At 41.9% G+C, this 15,844-nt stretch overlaps 1 protein-coding gene across 2 annotated transcripts in view; it reads left to right on the top strand.

Annotated features, from left to right (window-relative positions):
- Positions 1 to 6,974, top strand: part of LOC113037691 (rho GTPase-activating protein 18-like) — a 28,570-nt gene extending 21,596 nt beyond the window's left edge. The window contains exons 7-15 of one of the 2 annotated variants that reach the window (XM_026195003.1): positions 166 to 257; positions 1,298 to 1,375; positions 1,440 to 1,599; positions 2,817 to 2,899; positions 3,167 to 3,373; positions 3,919 to 4,065; positions 5,570 to 5,688; positions 5,872 to 5,927; positions 6,267 to 6,974. In XM_026195003.1, the coding sequence (XP_026050788.1) occupies positions 166 to 257; positions 1,298 to 1,375; positions 1,440 to 1,599; positions 2,817 to 2,899; positions 3,167 to 3,373; positions 3,919 to 4,065; positions 5,570 to 5,688; positions 5,872 to 5,927; positions 6,267 to 6,358 (1,034 nt within the window). In that variant the 3' untranslated portion in view covers positions 6,359 to 6,974. The remainder of the gene's footprint in view (positions 1 to 165; positions 258 to 1,297; positions 1,376 to 1,439; positions 1,600 to 2,816; positions 2,900 to 3,166; positions 3,374 to 3,918; positions 4,066 to 5,569; positions 5,689 to 5,871; positions 5,928 to 6,266) is intronic. The other variant, XM_026195004.1, reaches the window with a different exon arrangement.
- Positions 6,975 to 15,844: the final 8,870 nt, after the last annotated feature.

Genomic DNA, 15,844 nt, shown 5'->3' with positions numbered 1-15,844 from the left:
TGCACTCTGCTAAACATTTCACATCCTTTTTATTCCACACATGTGCGTGCTGTAGACAAAGCTTCTTATCAAAAGAGCACCTTCATGTCCGATCTTTGACTGGTTTTGATGATGATTAATGCAGTTGTGTGTGAATCTGAAACTGTATTGTTTTGTCATCTGTAGAGTCGGGTTTGTTTGGTGTTTCTCTCTCTACGCTGCTGGAACAAGACCAGCGGAGGGTCCCGGGAACCAGAGTGCCTCTCATCCTGCAGCACGTAAGAGAGCAGAGACTTAGAAGTGTAACCGAGCTCAACATGATGGTCACGCAGACCAGAGGCGTTATCTCAGAGACGATTACAAATCTACTGACAGACTGGAAGAGTGTATATTTCATTTTGAGTTTAGTGCAAGAAGTCTGGTAGTACAACTGTCCAGACCTTGAAGAAAACCCTAGCGGTCACATTTTGTAAACAAACACAACAAAACTTCTTTATAGTAACTTCATAGCAGCACCCCGGCAACCAAACACTGCCTCCTTCATTATAAGATGAGTGTATGTTCTCAGTAAAGCATCAGTCAGCAAGGCAGGATCCTCTGAAAAATACTGCATATTACTGTGTCTGCATACATTACAAGCACTGAGGAATATCTGTTAACTACATGCACTTACTATGTGTTTAGGATGCTAGGACGAGGGTTTGCCTTAGTTGCATGTAATTATGCATAATTTATTGTTATGTAACAAGGACACCATAAAATGTTATCAATTTCTTTTTAGGGTCAGTCATTTTTTACTGTAAAGTAAATACTGTTTAATCACTAAGGATGTGTTAAAGAGTAAAGACAGTTTTAGTGTTACAAAATATTTCTCTTTCAAATAAATGCTGTTCTTTTGAACTTTCGATTCATCAAAGGATCCTGAAAGATAAAATGTGTCAGTTTCCACAAAAATATTGTGCAGCACAACTGTGTTTATCATTGATAATAATCAGAAATGTTTCTTGAGCAGTAAATCATCATATTCTTCTGATTTCTGAAGATCATGTGACACTGAAGACTGGAGGAATGATGCTGAAAATACAGCTGTGTATTACTGAAATACATTACACTTAGCACAGATTCACACAGAAAACAGCGGATTTAAATGTTTTTACTGTATTAAAAATGCAGCTTTGGTGAGACTTCTTTCAAAAGCATAAACAAATCTTAGCAACAGCCAACGTTTGAGTAGTAATGTAGATATGACATGTGATCTGCTAATTTAAACTAGCTCCAGAAACAGCGAGTAAGACGTTAACCGTTTGTTTGTTTCCAGCTGATGTCTCATATCGAGGAGCAGGGTTTAGACACGGAGGGTGTGCTGCGGATCCCTGGAGCTGCTACCAGAGTGAAGGTGAGCTTACACCATTAACATCATCACATCACCACGTCACTGAAATGTGTTCCTCGTTTCCCAGGCTGTGTGTCATGAGCTGGAGCACAAGTTTTACGAGGGCACGTTCCTGTGGGAGAGTCTGAAACAGCACGACGCGGCCAGCCTCCTGAAGCTGTTCATCAGAGAGCTGCCCTATCCTCTGCTGACCGTCGAGTACTTCAGCGCCTTCCTCTCCGTGCTGAGTGAGTCCCACAACATCACATACACAATAAATCTCATCATGTCAGTGAAGCAGTGAATCTCCATCCAGAGGCCAGAGAAACTCTCAATATGCCCCGCAGAAGAACTGCTATAGCAGATGCTGAATAAACAGAAGATTGAACTGCTTTCATTGATTCAGCGTGACTAATAAACACAGGACTACGTAGTGATGGGAGAAACAGACCTTTTCCATGCTTCAAATCAATTGAACCCGTAGCTTAGCAAAATGATTAGCTAGCACCTGCTGATCAAAACTTAGGCGTGCATATAAACAGCCCATTGCAAATGCTTTTGGAAAGTATTTTAAATCAAATGCAATAAAAATCTTAAAATACCATGAAGTGTCTGTATAATATGTGACCCTGGGGCACAAATCCAGTCTTAAGTGTCAATTTTTCATCTGGAAGCTGGAGGGTGCACAATATTTGTCTGAGACACAACTATTAGAAAATCTGGAATCTGAGGGAGCAAAAACATCTAAATATTGAGAAAATCATCTTTAAAGTTGTTCAGATGAAGTTCTTAGCAATGCATATTACTAATCAAACATTTAGTTTTGATATATTTACAGTAGGACATTTACTAAATATCTTCATGGAACATGATGTTTATTTGATATCCTAATGATTTTTGGCATAAAATAAAAATCTATAATTGTGTCCTATACACTGTATTGTTGTCTATTGCTATAAATATACGTCTGTGATACTGATGACTGCTTCTGTGCTGCAGGACACATATATGTTTTTTTTAAATATTTTCTATTAATTTGGAGGGCTTGTTTGGTTTGTTTCATGGAGAGCTTGTAAGAGACAACAACTTCTCATCCTTTTAATTACACAAAAGTATTGTTAAAATGTCTACAAATTGATGAAACTGATTGATGAAGAGATCACTGCCACCCAACGACAGTCCAAAATAATTTCAAAACATTTCAAAACAGTTTTGACGTAATGAAGCCTCGTTTAGTTAAATTATGTCTCTTGTAATTTGAAACAAGCAGTTTCTTGTCCGTGAACTACGGCTCTGTGTAGTAAATGCTGCTCCATCTGTAAGCATGCGATGGAGATTTACCACTAATGACAGAACTGGCCTCACTGACCAGATGCACATGTGATTATTCGTGCAGCCCTGTCTGAAAGCGTGTGTGTGTGCTCTGTGTGTCAGTGATTGTTGTGATTGTGTTGCTTCTGATCAGAGCTGCCCACTAAGAAACAGCAGCTGCAGGCTCTCAATCTGCTGCTGCTCCTGCTGCCCGAACCCAACCGAGACACGCTCAAGGTAACACACACCTGCACTCACACACTCACAGCATTCACATCTGACATCAGTCAACCAGTTTCCCTTAACACTCATCTTTGATAATCAAATATCAAAAACCATTTCTTTATGCCTTAAAAGGTCATGGATGTAATCCTACCTAAACTCATTTCACATACACAGACTCGTGAATATTCATATTAGTCCCCGCCTCCCCTCAACCACTGACCTGCTCCAGTTTCTCTCAGCAGTAAAACACCACACAGCTGGATTGTTTCTGTGTCTCAGGCTCTGATGGAGTTCTTCCAGAGAGTGATCGACCATAAGGACAGGAATAAGATGACACTGAACAATGTTGCAGTGGTGATGGCGCCCAACATCTTCATGTGTAAGGGCTTCCGCAGTAAGATCAGTGAACAGCAGGAGTTTGCTATGGCCACGGGCACGGCTAACATCGTCAGACTGCTCATCCGCTACCAGAAGCTCCTCTGGACGGTACGACTGTTATCCCTCATACTAGAGACTGAGTGATGCTCATCTCTGAGACGCTCTCTGTCCTTAAAGGTTTTGTTATAGCTAACGATTCACTTAACTCACAGTGTGATATGAATGACAGTACTGATTTCACCATATATTAATAGGATTTTTTTTTTTTTAACAAAATGCAATTTAATGTTTTCTGTGTGAATCTGTGTTAAAGTGTAATGTATGTCTGTGATGCTCCGCTGTATTTTCAGCATCATTCCTCCAGTCTTCAGTATCACATGATCTTCAGAAATCAGAATAATATGATGATTTACTGCTCAAGAAACATCTCTGATTATTATCAATGTTGAAACTATGATAGTTTATTTTTCAGGATTCCCAGATGAACAGAAATGAACAGTCATTAATTTCTGAAATACTTCAATTTATTTTCTGTGAAATCACTACTCTTCTGCTGTGATGCTGTAGAAATAGTGACCAACAGAATACCAGAACACATGGTGTGTGACGCTGGGAGATGGAGATGCTCAGATGAGTCTTGTCCTGTGTCTCAGATTCCCAAGTTCATCCTGAATCAGGTGCGGAAACACAACATGGAGAACCAGCGGAAGATGAACCGAGACAGAGCGGTTAAAAAACTACTGAAGAAGATGGCATACGACCGCGAGAGAGCCTCTCACAAACAGGAGAGCACCGCTGAGGTGAGAGGAGATATGATCAGACATCTAGCACTGCCTCCACTCTGACACCCGGTGGACACGCTGTCCTTCATCTGCTCTGCGTGGGACACAAGTGTGTGGACATGCTGAAATATACGATACAAGGCTGCCAAAGACTGATGTTTAGATCAGTTTATGTCAGTATCTGCTGCACCATTAGAAAGATCTCAGAATGTCATCATATACTCATCAGCATCTGAGTATAAGTTTGGGTCTCTGAATAAAACTGAGTTGCTTTTATCTTCATATCCTCAGGAAAATATTCCTAAGGAAATATTATACTTGTTAAAAAACACACAAACAAACCTTTTTATACAGTGGGGATCGAAAGTTTGGGCACCCCTTGCAGAATTTGTGAAAATGCGAGTTTTCCAGCATCTTTGCATATTTGAACCCTTTCCAGCAGTGACTGTATGATTTTGAGATACACCTTATCACACTGAGGACATTTGAGGTACTCAAACACAACTATTTAAAAAGATTGAAACATTCACTGATGCTCCAGAAGGAAACAAGATGCATTAAGAGCTGGGGGTGAAAACTTTCAGAATTTGAAGATCAAGGTAAATTGTACTTAATTTGTGTACCGGGAAACATACAAGTATCTTCTGTTGCTTACGAAGGGCAGAACTAAATGGAAAAACATTATATTTCAACAAAATAAGAAAAATTTGGCCATCTTCATCGTGTTCAAAAGTTTTCACGCCCCAGCTCTTAATGCATCTTGTTTCCTTCTGGAGCATCAGTGAACGTATGAATCTTTTAAAATAGTTGTGTTTGAGTCCCTCAAATGTCCTCAGTGTGATAAGGTGCATCTCAAAATCATAAAGTCACTGCTGGAAATGGTTCAAATATGCAAAGATGCTGGAAAACTGAAGAATCTGCAGGACCTTAAAGATTTTTCTGAAGAACGCTGCTCAGTTTAACTGTTCAGAACAAACAAGGGACTCATGCTCAACCATCACAAAACAGAAAGACAGTCGAGGATCATCAGGTAACAGAACACAGTACTAAGAACCAAGGGTTCCCAAACTTTGGAGTGGGGTTATTTTAATAATTTCAGCTATTTATTTTGTCTTGTGGACTAAATGTTAATATCTTTTATGTACAATATCTTAAACAGGACAGTACTAAATAAAAAATAACATGCATTTAGTATGATCTCTCTTATTTTTTGAAAATTACTCATATTTTCACAGATTCTGTAAGGGGTGCCCAAACTTTCAATCCCCACTGTATATATATATATATATATATATATATATATATATATATATATATATATATATATATATATATATATATATATATATCTCATTATATAATTATATCATTATATTTTATAAAAAATGTTGATTTTTCTGATTATTATTTCATATGTCAGGCTTTACGGGGTTAATATCAAAGTGAGTGTTGAAGTACTCTTTAGGGAAGCTGCAGGTTTGCTCTGTGTGTGTGTTGATGGTGTGTGTGTGTGTGTGTTCAGACTGAAGGAGGCTTCATAAGGGTCCAGGCTCCTCAGTTCTCGATGGTGTCCATGGCTGTACAGCTGACGGAGGATTTAAAGGCCTCAGATGTTCTGACACGTTTCCTCAGTCAGGAGAGGTGAGCAGACACACACATGCACGAATGATCAATCTGCTTTAATAAGCTCATCTTCAGTGAGACCTCTAATCTATATACTGTACATCCACCACTGTAGTCTACTGTTTTAGGAAAAATATCATATTTTGTAGATCATATCTTGTGAAACATTGTGCTCAGTGAGATTGTGGTGTGTTGTTACAGGACTCTGTCTGTGAAGCGAGAGGATCTGTGTCTCTATGAGATGGGAGGAAACATCAGTGAGTGTCTAAGAAGCGTCACATGAATTACAGTCACACATGTAGTTAGGATAGGAAAATAAATAGATCTTCAACTCTATTTGATTAGATTAACTGACATGTAAGGAAGGAAAAACATAGGAAGGCACAAACAGTATTTTGTGTATAGACTTTATTTGGAATATTTGTGATCCATGCAGCTCATGGTAATATTAATACATTTCAGTTTGATTGTATAGGCATCGAATCATCATCTTATTAGAATGTATTTTAACATTCTTAACTTCTTAAGAAGATTTTTGAGTCCGGTGCAGAAGCAGCGTGCTGTTGTCTGATGTGTGTGTGTGTGTGTTTGTCTAGAGGAGAGATGTCTGGATGAAGAGACGTACATCACTGCTCTCCTGGAGCTCAACCCCAGTGCAGAGTGGGTCATAAAGTCTGTCCAGCACTGACCGAACCTTGCCAATCACCCATCCCACCACACGTCCATCACAACCAGACCAGTGAAGGGAAGCTAGCAGTGTTCAGAGCCTAACACGAGCGCTCTGAGCGTATTACACAGTCAGCCCGTCCTCTAACACTGCTCAAACCAAACCAACCGCACACCTCCAACACTACACAGATCTGGTTTCAGATGATGCTTGGGTAGCAGTCGTATGAACTTCCTTTATAGTAGAAGCCAAAGCACTTTGACTCATTTTAATCGCTTGTGAGGAATAGGTTGTTTGTTCAGAGACTAATTTACCAGCTTTTCCTGAAAATCTCCAGGTCATGTTTCATCCTAGAAGAAATAAAGAATAAACTGTATTTTGTAGCTTTTGCACTGTAACATTTTGATTCATAATCCAACATTTCCACTCTTCCTACTGTGACACAAAAATTGACTAATCTGGAATTTTCTTTTCTTTTTTTTTTGTAAATCATTCTCATCACATCCTCAATAATGTTGAAGGAGTGAATATATATTCAGTATACTGTGCTCTTATCATTGCAGTCTTTTTATTAAGGTAATGAGGACCTGGGGATATGCTCAATTATCATGAAAATATATATTTTTTAATATGTTGTGTTTGTGTATGTATGTATATATATATATATATATATATATATATATATATATATATATATATATATATATATATATATATATATATATATATAAACACTTAATTAACATAATATTTTTTTTCCTTTGGCGGTAAAATATGACCCAGACATGTTCTTTATAGGTTTGATGATATGCACCCAGCCACAAATCTCATTCAAATATAGATTATTATGTATATTGCATGAAAATATTGTCTCAAACAAGCGAAGTACTGAGGTACACCTTAATTTCACACGTTTCCTCCTCAAACATTTGATTACATGTGAGTGATTTCTTAGTATTTTTGCAATTTCTGCTTTGTCAGTCACATGACTTCAGTCTTACAGTATCTCACAGTGCCAATAAAAGTTCACTGCGCTCTATTACTTTAGTCACTCCCAGGGATCTTGGATGTACTTTTTTATGTTGGAGAATATAATGTAAGTCAGATGATTTAGTATATCTGGGTTTCATGGCTGAAAACAACAGGAATCAAGTTTCTAAGCTCCTAAACACAGACCTCATAAAGTACTTCAATGGAGGGAAACACTTGGCACTTAAACTGACCTTGTCTGTTATTTACAATGATGCAGATGTCATTTCAATGAGTAGTTTTGAGCTGTGATTTTTATTTTTTACTGCTACGTCTTGTGCTGATGTCATGCTCTTATTGTGCTGGAAACTGTGAATATGGCAAAAATGACTGTTCCTGTAAGTTTTAATGCTTCTAAAAATAACCACTAAATGTTTTTGTAAATACATTTTTAATTCCTCATCTCTGTCCACTGTATTGTATTGTATTCATTGATCTGATTGTCAGTAATACTGTGCGGTGTATAGAAGGAGAATCGTTACCAGTGGTGTCAAAAGTACTGGCATTCATTACTCAAGTAGAAGTATAGATACTAGGGTTTAAAAATACTTTTGTAGAAGTTGAAGTATCAAGTCAAGCTTTTTACTCAAGTAAAAGTGCAAAAGTACTGGTTTAAAAAACTACTTAAAGTATAAAAGTAAAAGTAATGTAAGGGGAAAAAAATGCCATTAAGAACAAAAGCTTAGGCCGCACCACAGGGGTCTATTGTGTACTACCCCACCGCCTCAAAAAACATTTTTTTAAAGGCCATAGGCCATAATGACTATAATGTTCATGTTGAAAAATTTGGGATGCACTAGGCTTCCTGTTTCAGCCGCATATATAAAAATACAAAAATGGTGTGCACATCCCAAACATCCAATTAGGACACAGGTGCAAGACAACTAAATGATATAGACAAATAAAGAAGTGAAGTCTGAACACTGAAAACTACTGCTCCAGAGGAATTTAATTAAGCAACGTTTCGACCTTCAGGTCTTCCTCAGCCACATATATGCCCATTTAAAATGAACGCACTTTAGTACAATGCAAATACATTAAAGGACTAGAGATATGATGACTAGTTGCCAATAAGTATTGTTATAGTGCAAAAAGTCAAACTTCAGAGGCTTGTCATCAATAACCTTTAATGGAATGTTAAATGTACATCCATGATTAGCTGCAGGAATCTGTGAGGGCAATGGACAAGAACATTGGTGCAGGCTTAGTAACAATTACCCTTGTATGGTGATCTATTTACAGTAAACATTATAGTGCTGTCAAAATGAATGATTAATCCAAGTGATTGATCAAAAACTAAAACTGAAAAAGAAATCATAATCCTGATACTTTCTTGATTGATAGCTTCTTGTATTTGGTACATACGTCTGCTATGTCCAGTGTTCGGGCGGGAACGAGTTACAAAGTTGGTATAGCCTAGTTATCACAACATTGTCAATCGCATCGTCAATCGAAAACGCTAATTTATTAAAACATCTCGCTACCGAACTACCTACAGTAGCTTAATTTGTGGAGGACGAAGAAAAAGCACTCATTTGGTAAATGAGCCAGTGAGAAATAATAACTTTTAAATAGGGTCCAGTGCCTTTTCAATACTTTTAAAATGGTACCGGCTCCTAAACGGTGCCTGAACCGATACTTTAAAAAAAAGAAACACAAAAAAACTATTGATAACTTTAAAGAACATTACAAATATTTTAAATAAATCCATAGCTTGTTGTGCAAGTTGTGCTTCCCTTAATCTAAGGCTAATAAATGTATTTCACAATCTGGGTCATTATTATCCCGCTCAAAGACGGGAGGAGACCGGTCTGACGCTGGTTTCATGTGAAATTTAAGCGGACTGACTCTGAGGCGATCGGATACCGGTTCCATACCCAACCCTACTTTTAAGGAATATATATTTTGATAAACGAACCCAAAACTGTCTATGTCCTGGCTGGACTGTGATGTGATTTGTGTCATGTGCAGGTGCGATGGATCGCGTAAAGACCAATAGGGTGTCGGAATGGTATATGTTTATACTTCTCATCCAACCACAATCAAATTCACTCCATCCGGATGGCGCGATTTATCTGGATAGGTTTTTTTTTTTTTTTGAATGATGACAAGCCGGAATGAAAACAAGCCGAAATGAAATAGCAGTAACGAAGCTATTTTTAAAATGTAAGGAGTAGAAAGTACAGATACTTTCCTGAAAATGTAAGGAGTAGAAGTAAAAAGTCGGCTGAAAAATAATCACTCAAGTAAAGTATAGATACCCCAAATTTCTACTTAAGTACAGTAACGAAGTATTTGTACTTCGTTACTTGACACCTCTGATCGTTACAGATTTTGGTCTTTACCAAACTGCAGTGTTCCCGAAAGGCCTTTCAAGACAGGCCATATTGAATTTAATGTAGTTATAAACGAAGCTGTAATGAATATACTTATAGTCTTAACAATACCATGCAATGTAGAAAGATACTAGATTATGTTATTTTCACAACTTAAAACGGTTTTGAGGAGTTTTTAGGGAGTTCACTGATTTTTATTTTATTTTTCTGAAAGACATTTCGTAAGCTGTTAAATTATAATTGGTATGATGACAATCCATTGAGCGTACTGTATTCACGTTCAACGGTACGAATGGGATCTTGCCCGAGAGCCCAATCACCTTTGAGTGGTACAAAATGGTACACAAAGTACCTTGGTCTGGGGAATTTGCATCGCAAGCTCCGCCCTGTAGAGCGGGTATATAAGGAGCAGCACGAGCAACTCGCATTCAAGCTTTCACTACGGAGCCGAGCACATGGCTTGATGCTTTCACCGGAATGCTACAAGCAAGAGCTACTGGTTTTGTTGTGATGGCGCAATTCAGCGGTTCGTCTGGGTTTCCTGTGACAGCTCCCGCGTTCCCCTGAGTGCTTCAACACCTCTGAAAGAGCTATTTCCTTTCACAAAAGAGTACAGGCCGATTTGCGTCTTTTTAAAGATGTCATTTCGCCCGTGTGTTTCTGGGTGCGGTCGATACATTGCTCCTCATGACGGCCACGATTGCTGTGTCACGTGTCTGGGCTTCCAGCCCGCTGAAACTGCATGGATGGCTCATTTTCTCATTGCGGGGACATGACCATCTCGGCGTTGAGATAGAGACTCGATTACCTTAAAAGGTATAGAGTCCCCTCTGTCACACCCCGTTCTAGCTCTTCTTCTCGTAAGAGGGCTACTTCGTCTGGTGGCCAGGGTGATCTGAGGGTTACCTCAGAAATCTCATTCGGGGCTCGCGAAAAGGACCGTATGTCGATCGCCACATCATAAGGTAGGCTTAAGTCCTCGGGAGATGAGGATTCGGCTGCGTTGCCTCCCTCGGGAGTGCCAGCGTTGTGGGCTTGAGTGGAATCCTCCGCCCTGTCCCGAGTGCTCGAGGCTGGATGATTTGTCCCTGGGGGCTGCATCGCCAGCACCCCCCTCTGGTTCCATTCTTCCTGGAAGTGCACCAGGAAGTAACCAGTTCATGGAAGGCACCTTTAACTGCCCGAAACCGTTCTGGAACTTCCTCCGCTTTCACTGCCCTCGATGGTGGGGAGACCAAGGGGTATGCTGGGATTCCCCCGGTGGAGCATTCTGTTGCAATGCAATTGTGTCCGCAGAGCGCCTCCATTTGGCGTGGTGGTCCCAAGCTGCCCTCCAAGGCCTGTAAGTTCTCATCCACACTTGTGGCCAAGGCTTACAGAGCTGCAGGTCAGGCCGCTTCTGCCCTGCATGCCATGGCCTCACTTCAGGTCTATCAGGCCAAGCTGCTCCGTCAGCTGCACGAGTGCAGAGCTGACCCAGGGGTTTTGCAGGAAGCGCACAATGCTACCGACCTCGCTCTCCGGGCGACGGAGGTCACTGCGCGTTCCTTGGGTCAGTTGATGTCCACTTTGGTGGTCCAGGAGCACCACCTAAGCCTGAACCTGGCAGACATGAGAGAGTCTGATCGAGCTCAGATCCTCAACTCCCCGGTCTCCCAGAATGGCCCCGGAGGAGGGCCGGGGGAGAATCCTTTGTTCTCATTTTCTTTTTGTTCCGCCACGGTGGCACCCAAACCTTCACTAAAAGAGCTGTTTCCTCTACCGCCGGGTCCCAAGAGGCCACAAACTACAGTTGGCGATGTGCTTCCTCGCTGCTCTCATTGTCCTCTTTCCTTGCCAGTTTCCATGCAAAGCCGGCTCGAGAATGCTTTGCCTTATTATGCCTTCTTTGCTACTTGGAGTAAGACGAGTGCCCGCACTCCGCCCCCACTAAAGAATGCTATGCCTCCCATGCCAGTGCTGTCTGCTCCACTGTGCTGTCCCACCATGGGTACGCCTGTAGTCCCCTTCACCCCGCTGGTTCGGTTTCTGGGAGCCTGGCTAGAGCTCCCCAGGCTTTCCCGCTGGCTCATCCGGAAGCTCAGGCTCAGCTACGCAATTCAGTTCGCCCGGGGTCCCCCCAGGTTTCGGGGTGTCCACGTGACGATGGTGGGCAAAGATGCCCCTGTCATGCCCGTGGAGGTCGCGACCCTACTGGTAAAGGGCAAGATAGAGCCGGTCCCCCCAAGGAGGGGGGCAAGGAACCGAAACTCCATCGGTGACAGAATGGAGAAAAAACCTTGGGAGAAACCAGGCTCAGTTGGGGGGCCAGTTCTCCTCTGCAGAGGATCTCTTTTCTCGGTACGGAAATAGATATATTTGCGTGGCTTATGAATGAGCACACGCAATCACTGCTGAATTGCCAGAGACAGTTTGAAATTGTTTCAGAGGCTACTGGGGCATATGGCATCCGCCGCGGTGGTCATAACGCTCAGGTTATTCCATATGAGACTGCTTCAGCACTGGCTTCACGACCGAGTCCCGTGTAGTCACAAGCATCTGAGGTCGCTTTGTGGCATTCACATTCCGGGCAGGCTCAATCGTGCAGCTGACGAGCTCTCACGGTAGCAGTCTCGCCCCTGGGAATGGAGACACGCCCCCAGTTGGTTCAGCTGATTTGGGAATGCTTCGGAGACGCTCAGGAAGACCTGTTTGCAAGTTGTTTTACTCCCTGACCAAGGGCACTCTCAGCACGGCACACAGCTGGCTGCTGGGCCTGCGCAAGTATGTAATTCCCCCAGTGAGCCTTCTTGCACAGACGTTGTGCAAGATCAGGGAGGATGAGGAGCAGGTCCTCATGGTTGCACCTTTTTGGCCCGGCCGTACCTGATTCCCCTGATTCCTTGTACTCCTTGCAACAGTCCCTCCCTGGCCAATTCCTCTGAGGAAGCACCTTCTTTCTCAGAGATGGGGCACCCTCTGGCACCCATATCACGATCTGTGGAACCTACATGTGTGGGTTCTGGATGAGTCACGGAAGGTTTAGGTGCCTTGCCACCACAGGATTTCAGCTACCATCACTCCAGCTAGAGCCGTCTCCACCAGACACGCCTATGCTTTGAAGTGGAACCTCTTCATCACTTGGTGTTCTTCACGATGTGAGGACCCCTGGAAATGTCCAATCAGGTTAGTGCTTTCCTTTGTTCAGGAGGGGTTGGAACAAAGGCTGTCTCCTTCCACCCTCAAGGTCTATGTGGCCGCCATTTCTGCTCACCATGACCCCGTTGAAGGTAAGTCTCTTGGGAGGCACGATCTGATCATCAGGTTCCTGAGAGGAGCAAGGAGGCTCAATCCGCCTCGCCCTCAGCAAGTCCCCTCTTGGGACCTTGCAGTGGTGCTATCGGCACTGCAGAGGCCTCCCTTCGAACCCTTGCTCTCAGTAGAGCTAAAGTTTTTATCTTTGAAAACTGTGCTCCTGACGGCTTTGGCTTTGATGAAGAGGGTCGGGGACCTGCAGGCATTTTCAGTTGATGAAGCATGCCAGGAATTCCGGCCGGCTAACTCTCATGTTATCTTGAGACCCTGGCCTGGGTACGGGCACAAAGTCCCCACCACTCCTTTTTGGGATCAGGTGGTGATCAAGCCCCTTGCCAGCTCTGTCGTTGAAACTTCCTGCCTGTGGGCTGGGTACCTCAGAGTTCTTATGTATCACCACTTTGGTTGATACCTGCCTTCTGTAAGTCCTCCCACGGGCAGGCAGCCTGCTAGCATATGTCCAGCTGGAATATGCTACCTAGTGTATTCTGTGTAAGCTATAGGCCCTCACTCGTGCTGGCCTCACGAAAGGGTGCTATCACTCACACGGGTCGCTGGAAGACAGCCTTGTGGCGTTTTGTAAGGGACCCCATTCGTAACGTCGAAAGTGACTCACTGAAATGTAATGACTTGGTTGCATATGTAACCCTCGTTCCCTGAAGGAGGGAAGAGACGTTACATCCCCTTGCCACATTGCTGTTCCACTGAACGGCCGGGTCACTGGCTCGGCTCCTCAGCATAGACTTGAATGCGAGTTGCTTGCGCTGCTCCTTATATACCAGCTCTGCGGGGCGGAGCTCGCGATGCAAATTCCGCAGACCAAGGAACTTTGTGTACCATTGGCTCATTTTTTACCACTCGAAGGTGACTGGGCTCTCAGGCAAGATCCCATTCATAACGTCTCCTTTCCCTCCTTCAGGGAACGAGGGTTACATATGTAACCAAGATGTTCTTCATAGCTTCATTTACATTCCTGTCAGAAATGAAAAGGGCACAACCCTGACCAAGGTCTAGTAGCTTGGAGTTGAAAGGAAAACTTTGAGGTCCTTCTGAACCTGGAGAACATGCCCTCATTGGAGGGTTGGAGTCCTTGCCCTGAGATGCTTAATGTAGTTTGGCTGCCTTGGTTGACACCCCTGTTCAAAATCATATAGGAATTGGCAAAAGTGCCTTGCAATTGGCATATGAGTGCAGTGGTTCCCATATTTGAAAAAGGGAACCAAGAGGATGTGTTCCAAATATTGAGGGATCACACTTTACAAAGGCAAAGCCTTTGCCAGAATGCTGGAAAGCAGAATATGTCCAGTCATCGCAGGAACCTTGCCGACTGTGGACCAAAAACTGAACCACTTTTTTACCCCACTGAGGGGGAATGGGTGTTCAGTCCAGTCTACATGTGTTTTGTTGACTGTAAAAGGCTAATGAGAGTATGGGGTACCAAGGCCTTATACAACCGTGTCTGCATTTTTGCTAAAAGGTAGGATAACATTCTCTAAAAAACATTTTAAATATGTGTATTGATATCACTGTAAGAACATTATCCTCTAACATTCTGATAAAGCTTCACATCACACTAGATGTGGACACATTGCTCAGCAGTCAAACTACCAGCTTCACTTATTATAAACAAGATTTACTTTATTTCTGTTATACATTTAAAAAAGTTCTTATTGAGATTGATAGGGGTTTAGATGTTAATGGTTTGCTTTGGTTACCATCACCATTATGGTGATCTGGAAAACTTTTAAACAATTAAACTTTTCAGTGTTAGTTTCTATTTGGCATTGTAACTGTTACAGTGAGAGAAAAATGTGATCAGAGGATGTTGGCTACTTCCTGATGTTCAAGTTTTCATCATGTAATGATCTGATCAACGGCTCTCATCTTGAGTCTAATCTATGCTATTCATTTTGTATTAGTGACAGTTTTAGTCTGTATTTCGGTATGTTTTTAATGACACTATTCATAAATCACTTTGAAATACTGAATGCTCAGACACACACTGACATAAAAAAACTGTGTATGAATCTCAACAATGGTGATATGCCTCATGGTGCAATGCATTCTGGGAGCCATGGGTGAGTTTTGTATTATGCACCCAGAATACAATGCCCCACGAAGCATGACACCATTGTTAAACCATTGAACTGCCTTAATAAATAATGTGCAACTAATAGCTTAGATTAGACTGGATGAAATCAGTGAAGTGAAGTCACACCACCATGTGATGATATCTTAATGATCAGCAAGCAACCAATATCATCTAACCACACATTTTCTTGCTGTTTTTACTATAATAAACATAGCTAAAGAAAAACATTGACAAGTCAAGTGTCTGATTGCCAATTTAAAGATAACACTGATCACCATTATGGTGATGTAAAAACAAAATATTACTTTTAAACCGACATCAACATCTAAACCTATGTTAATCTCAATAAGAACTGTTGTGAATGTATGAAAGAAATAAAGTCAATCTGGTATATAATTAGTGAAGTTGGTATTATGTTCTTGGAACATTTAATTTTCTTGGAACATTCTTAGAACAATAACATTCCTAGCTGGGTTGTTGCTTATCCTGTTTGTGATATTTATGGACCAGGATCTCAGGGGTGGAGGTTGGTCCATTAGGGGGCCTTAGGGTGGCATTGCTGCTATTTGCTGATGTGTTGCATTGATGACCTCCAGTGCTTTCTTACAGTTGGGGGTAAAATGGTGGAAATGAGGGTCAGCAACCCCATATCTAAGGCCATGGTTAGCAGCCAGGAAAAGATTGATTGCTTTCCCAAGTGGAGTTCACGTATCTCAGGGTCTTGTTTAGAATGGAGCTCATCGGAGCATGACAGCT

Source organism: Carassius auratus, chromosome 20 (assembly GCF_003368295.1).
Source record: "Carassius auratus strain Wakin chromosome 20, ASM336829v1, whole genome shotgun sequence".
Taxonomy (NCBI): Eukaryota; Metazoa; Chordata; class Actinopteri; order Cypriniformes; family Cyprinidae; genus Carassius; species Carassius auratus.
The sequence above is the reverse complement of the archived record's forward strand: the minus strand, read 5'-3'. Positions and strand labels throughout refer to the sequence as shown.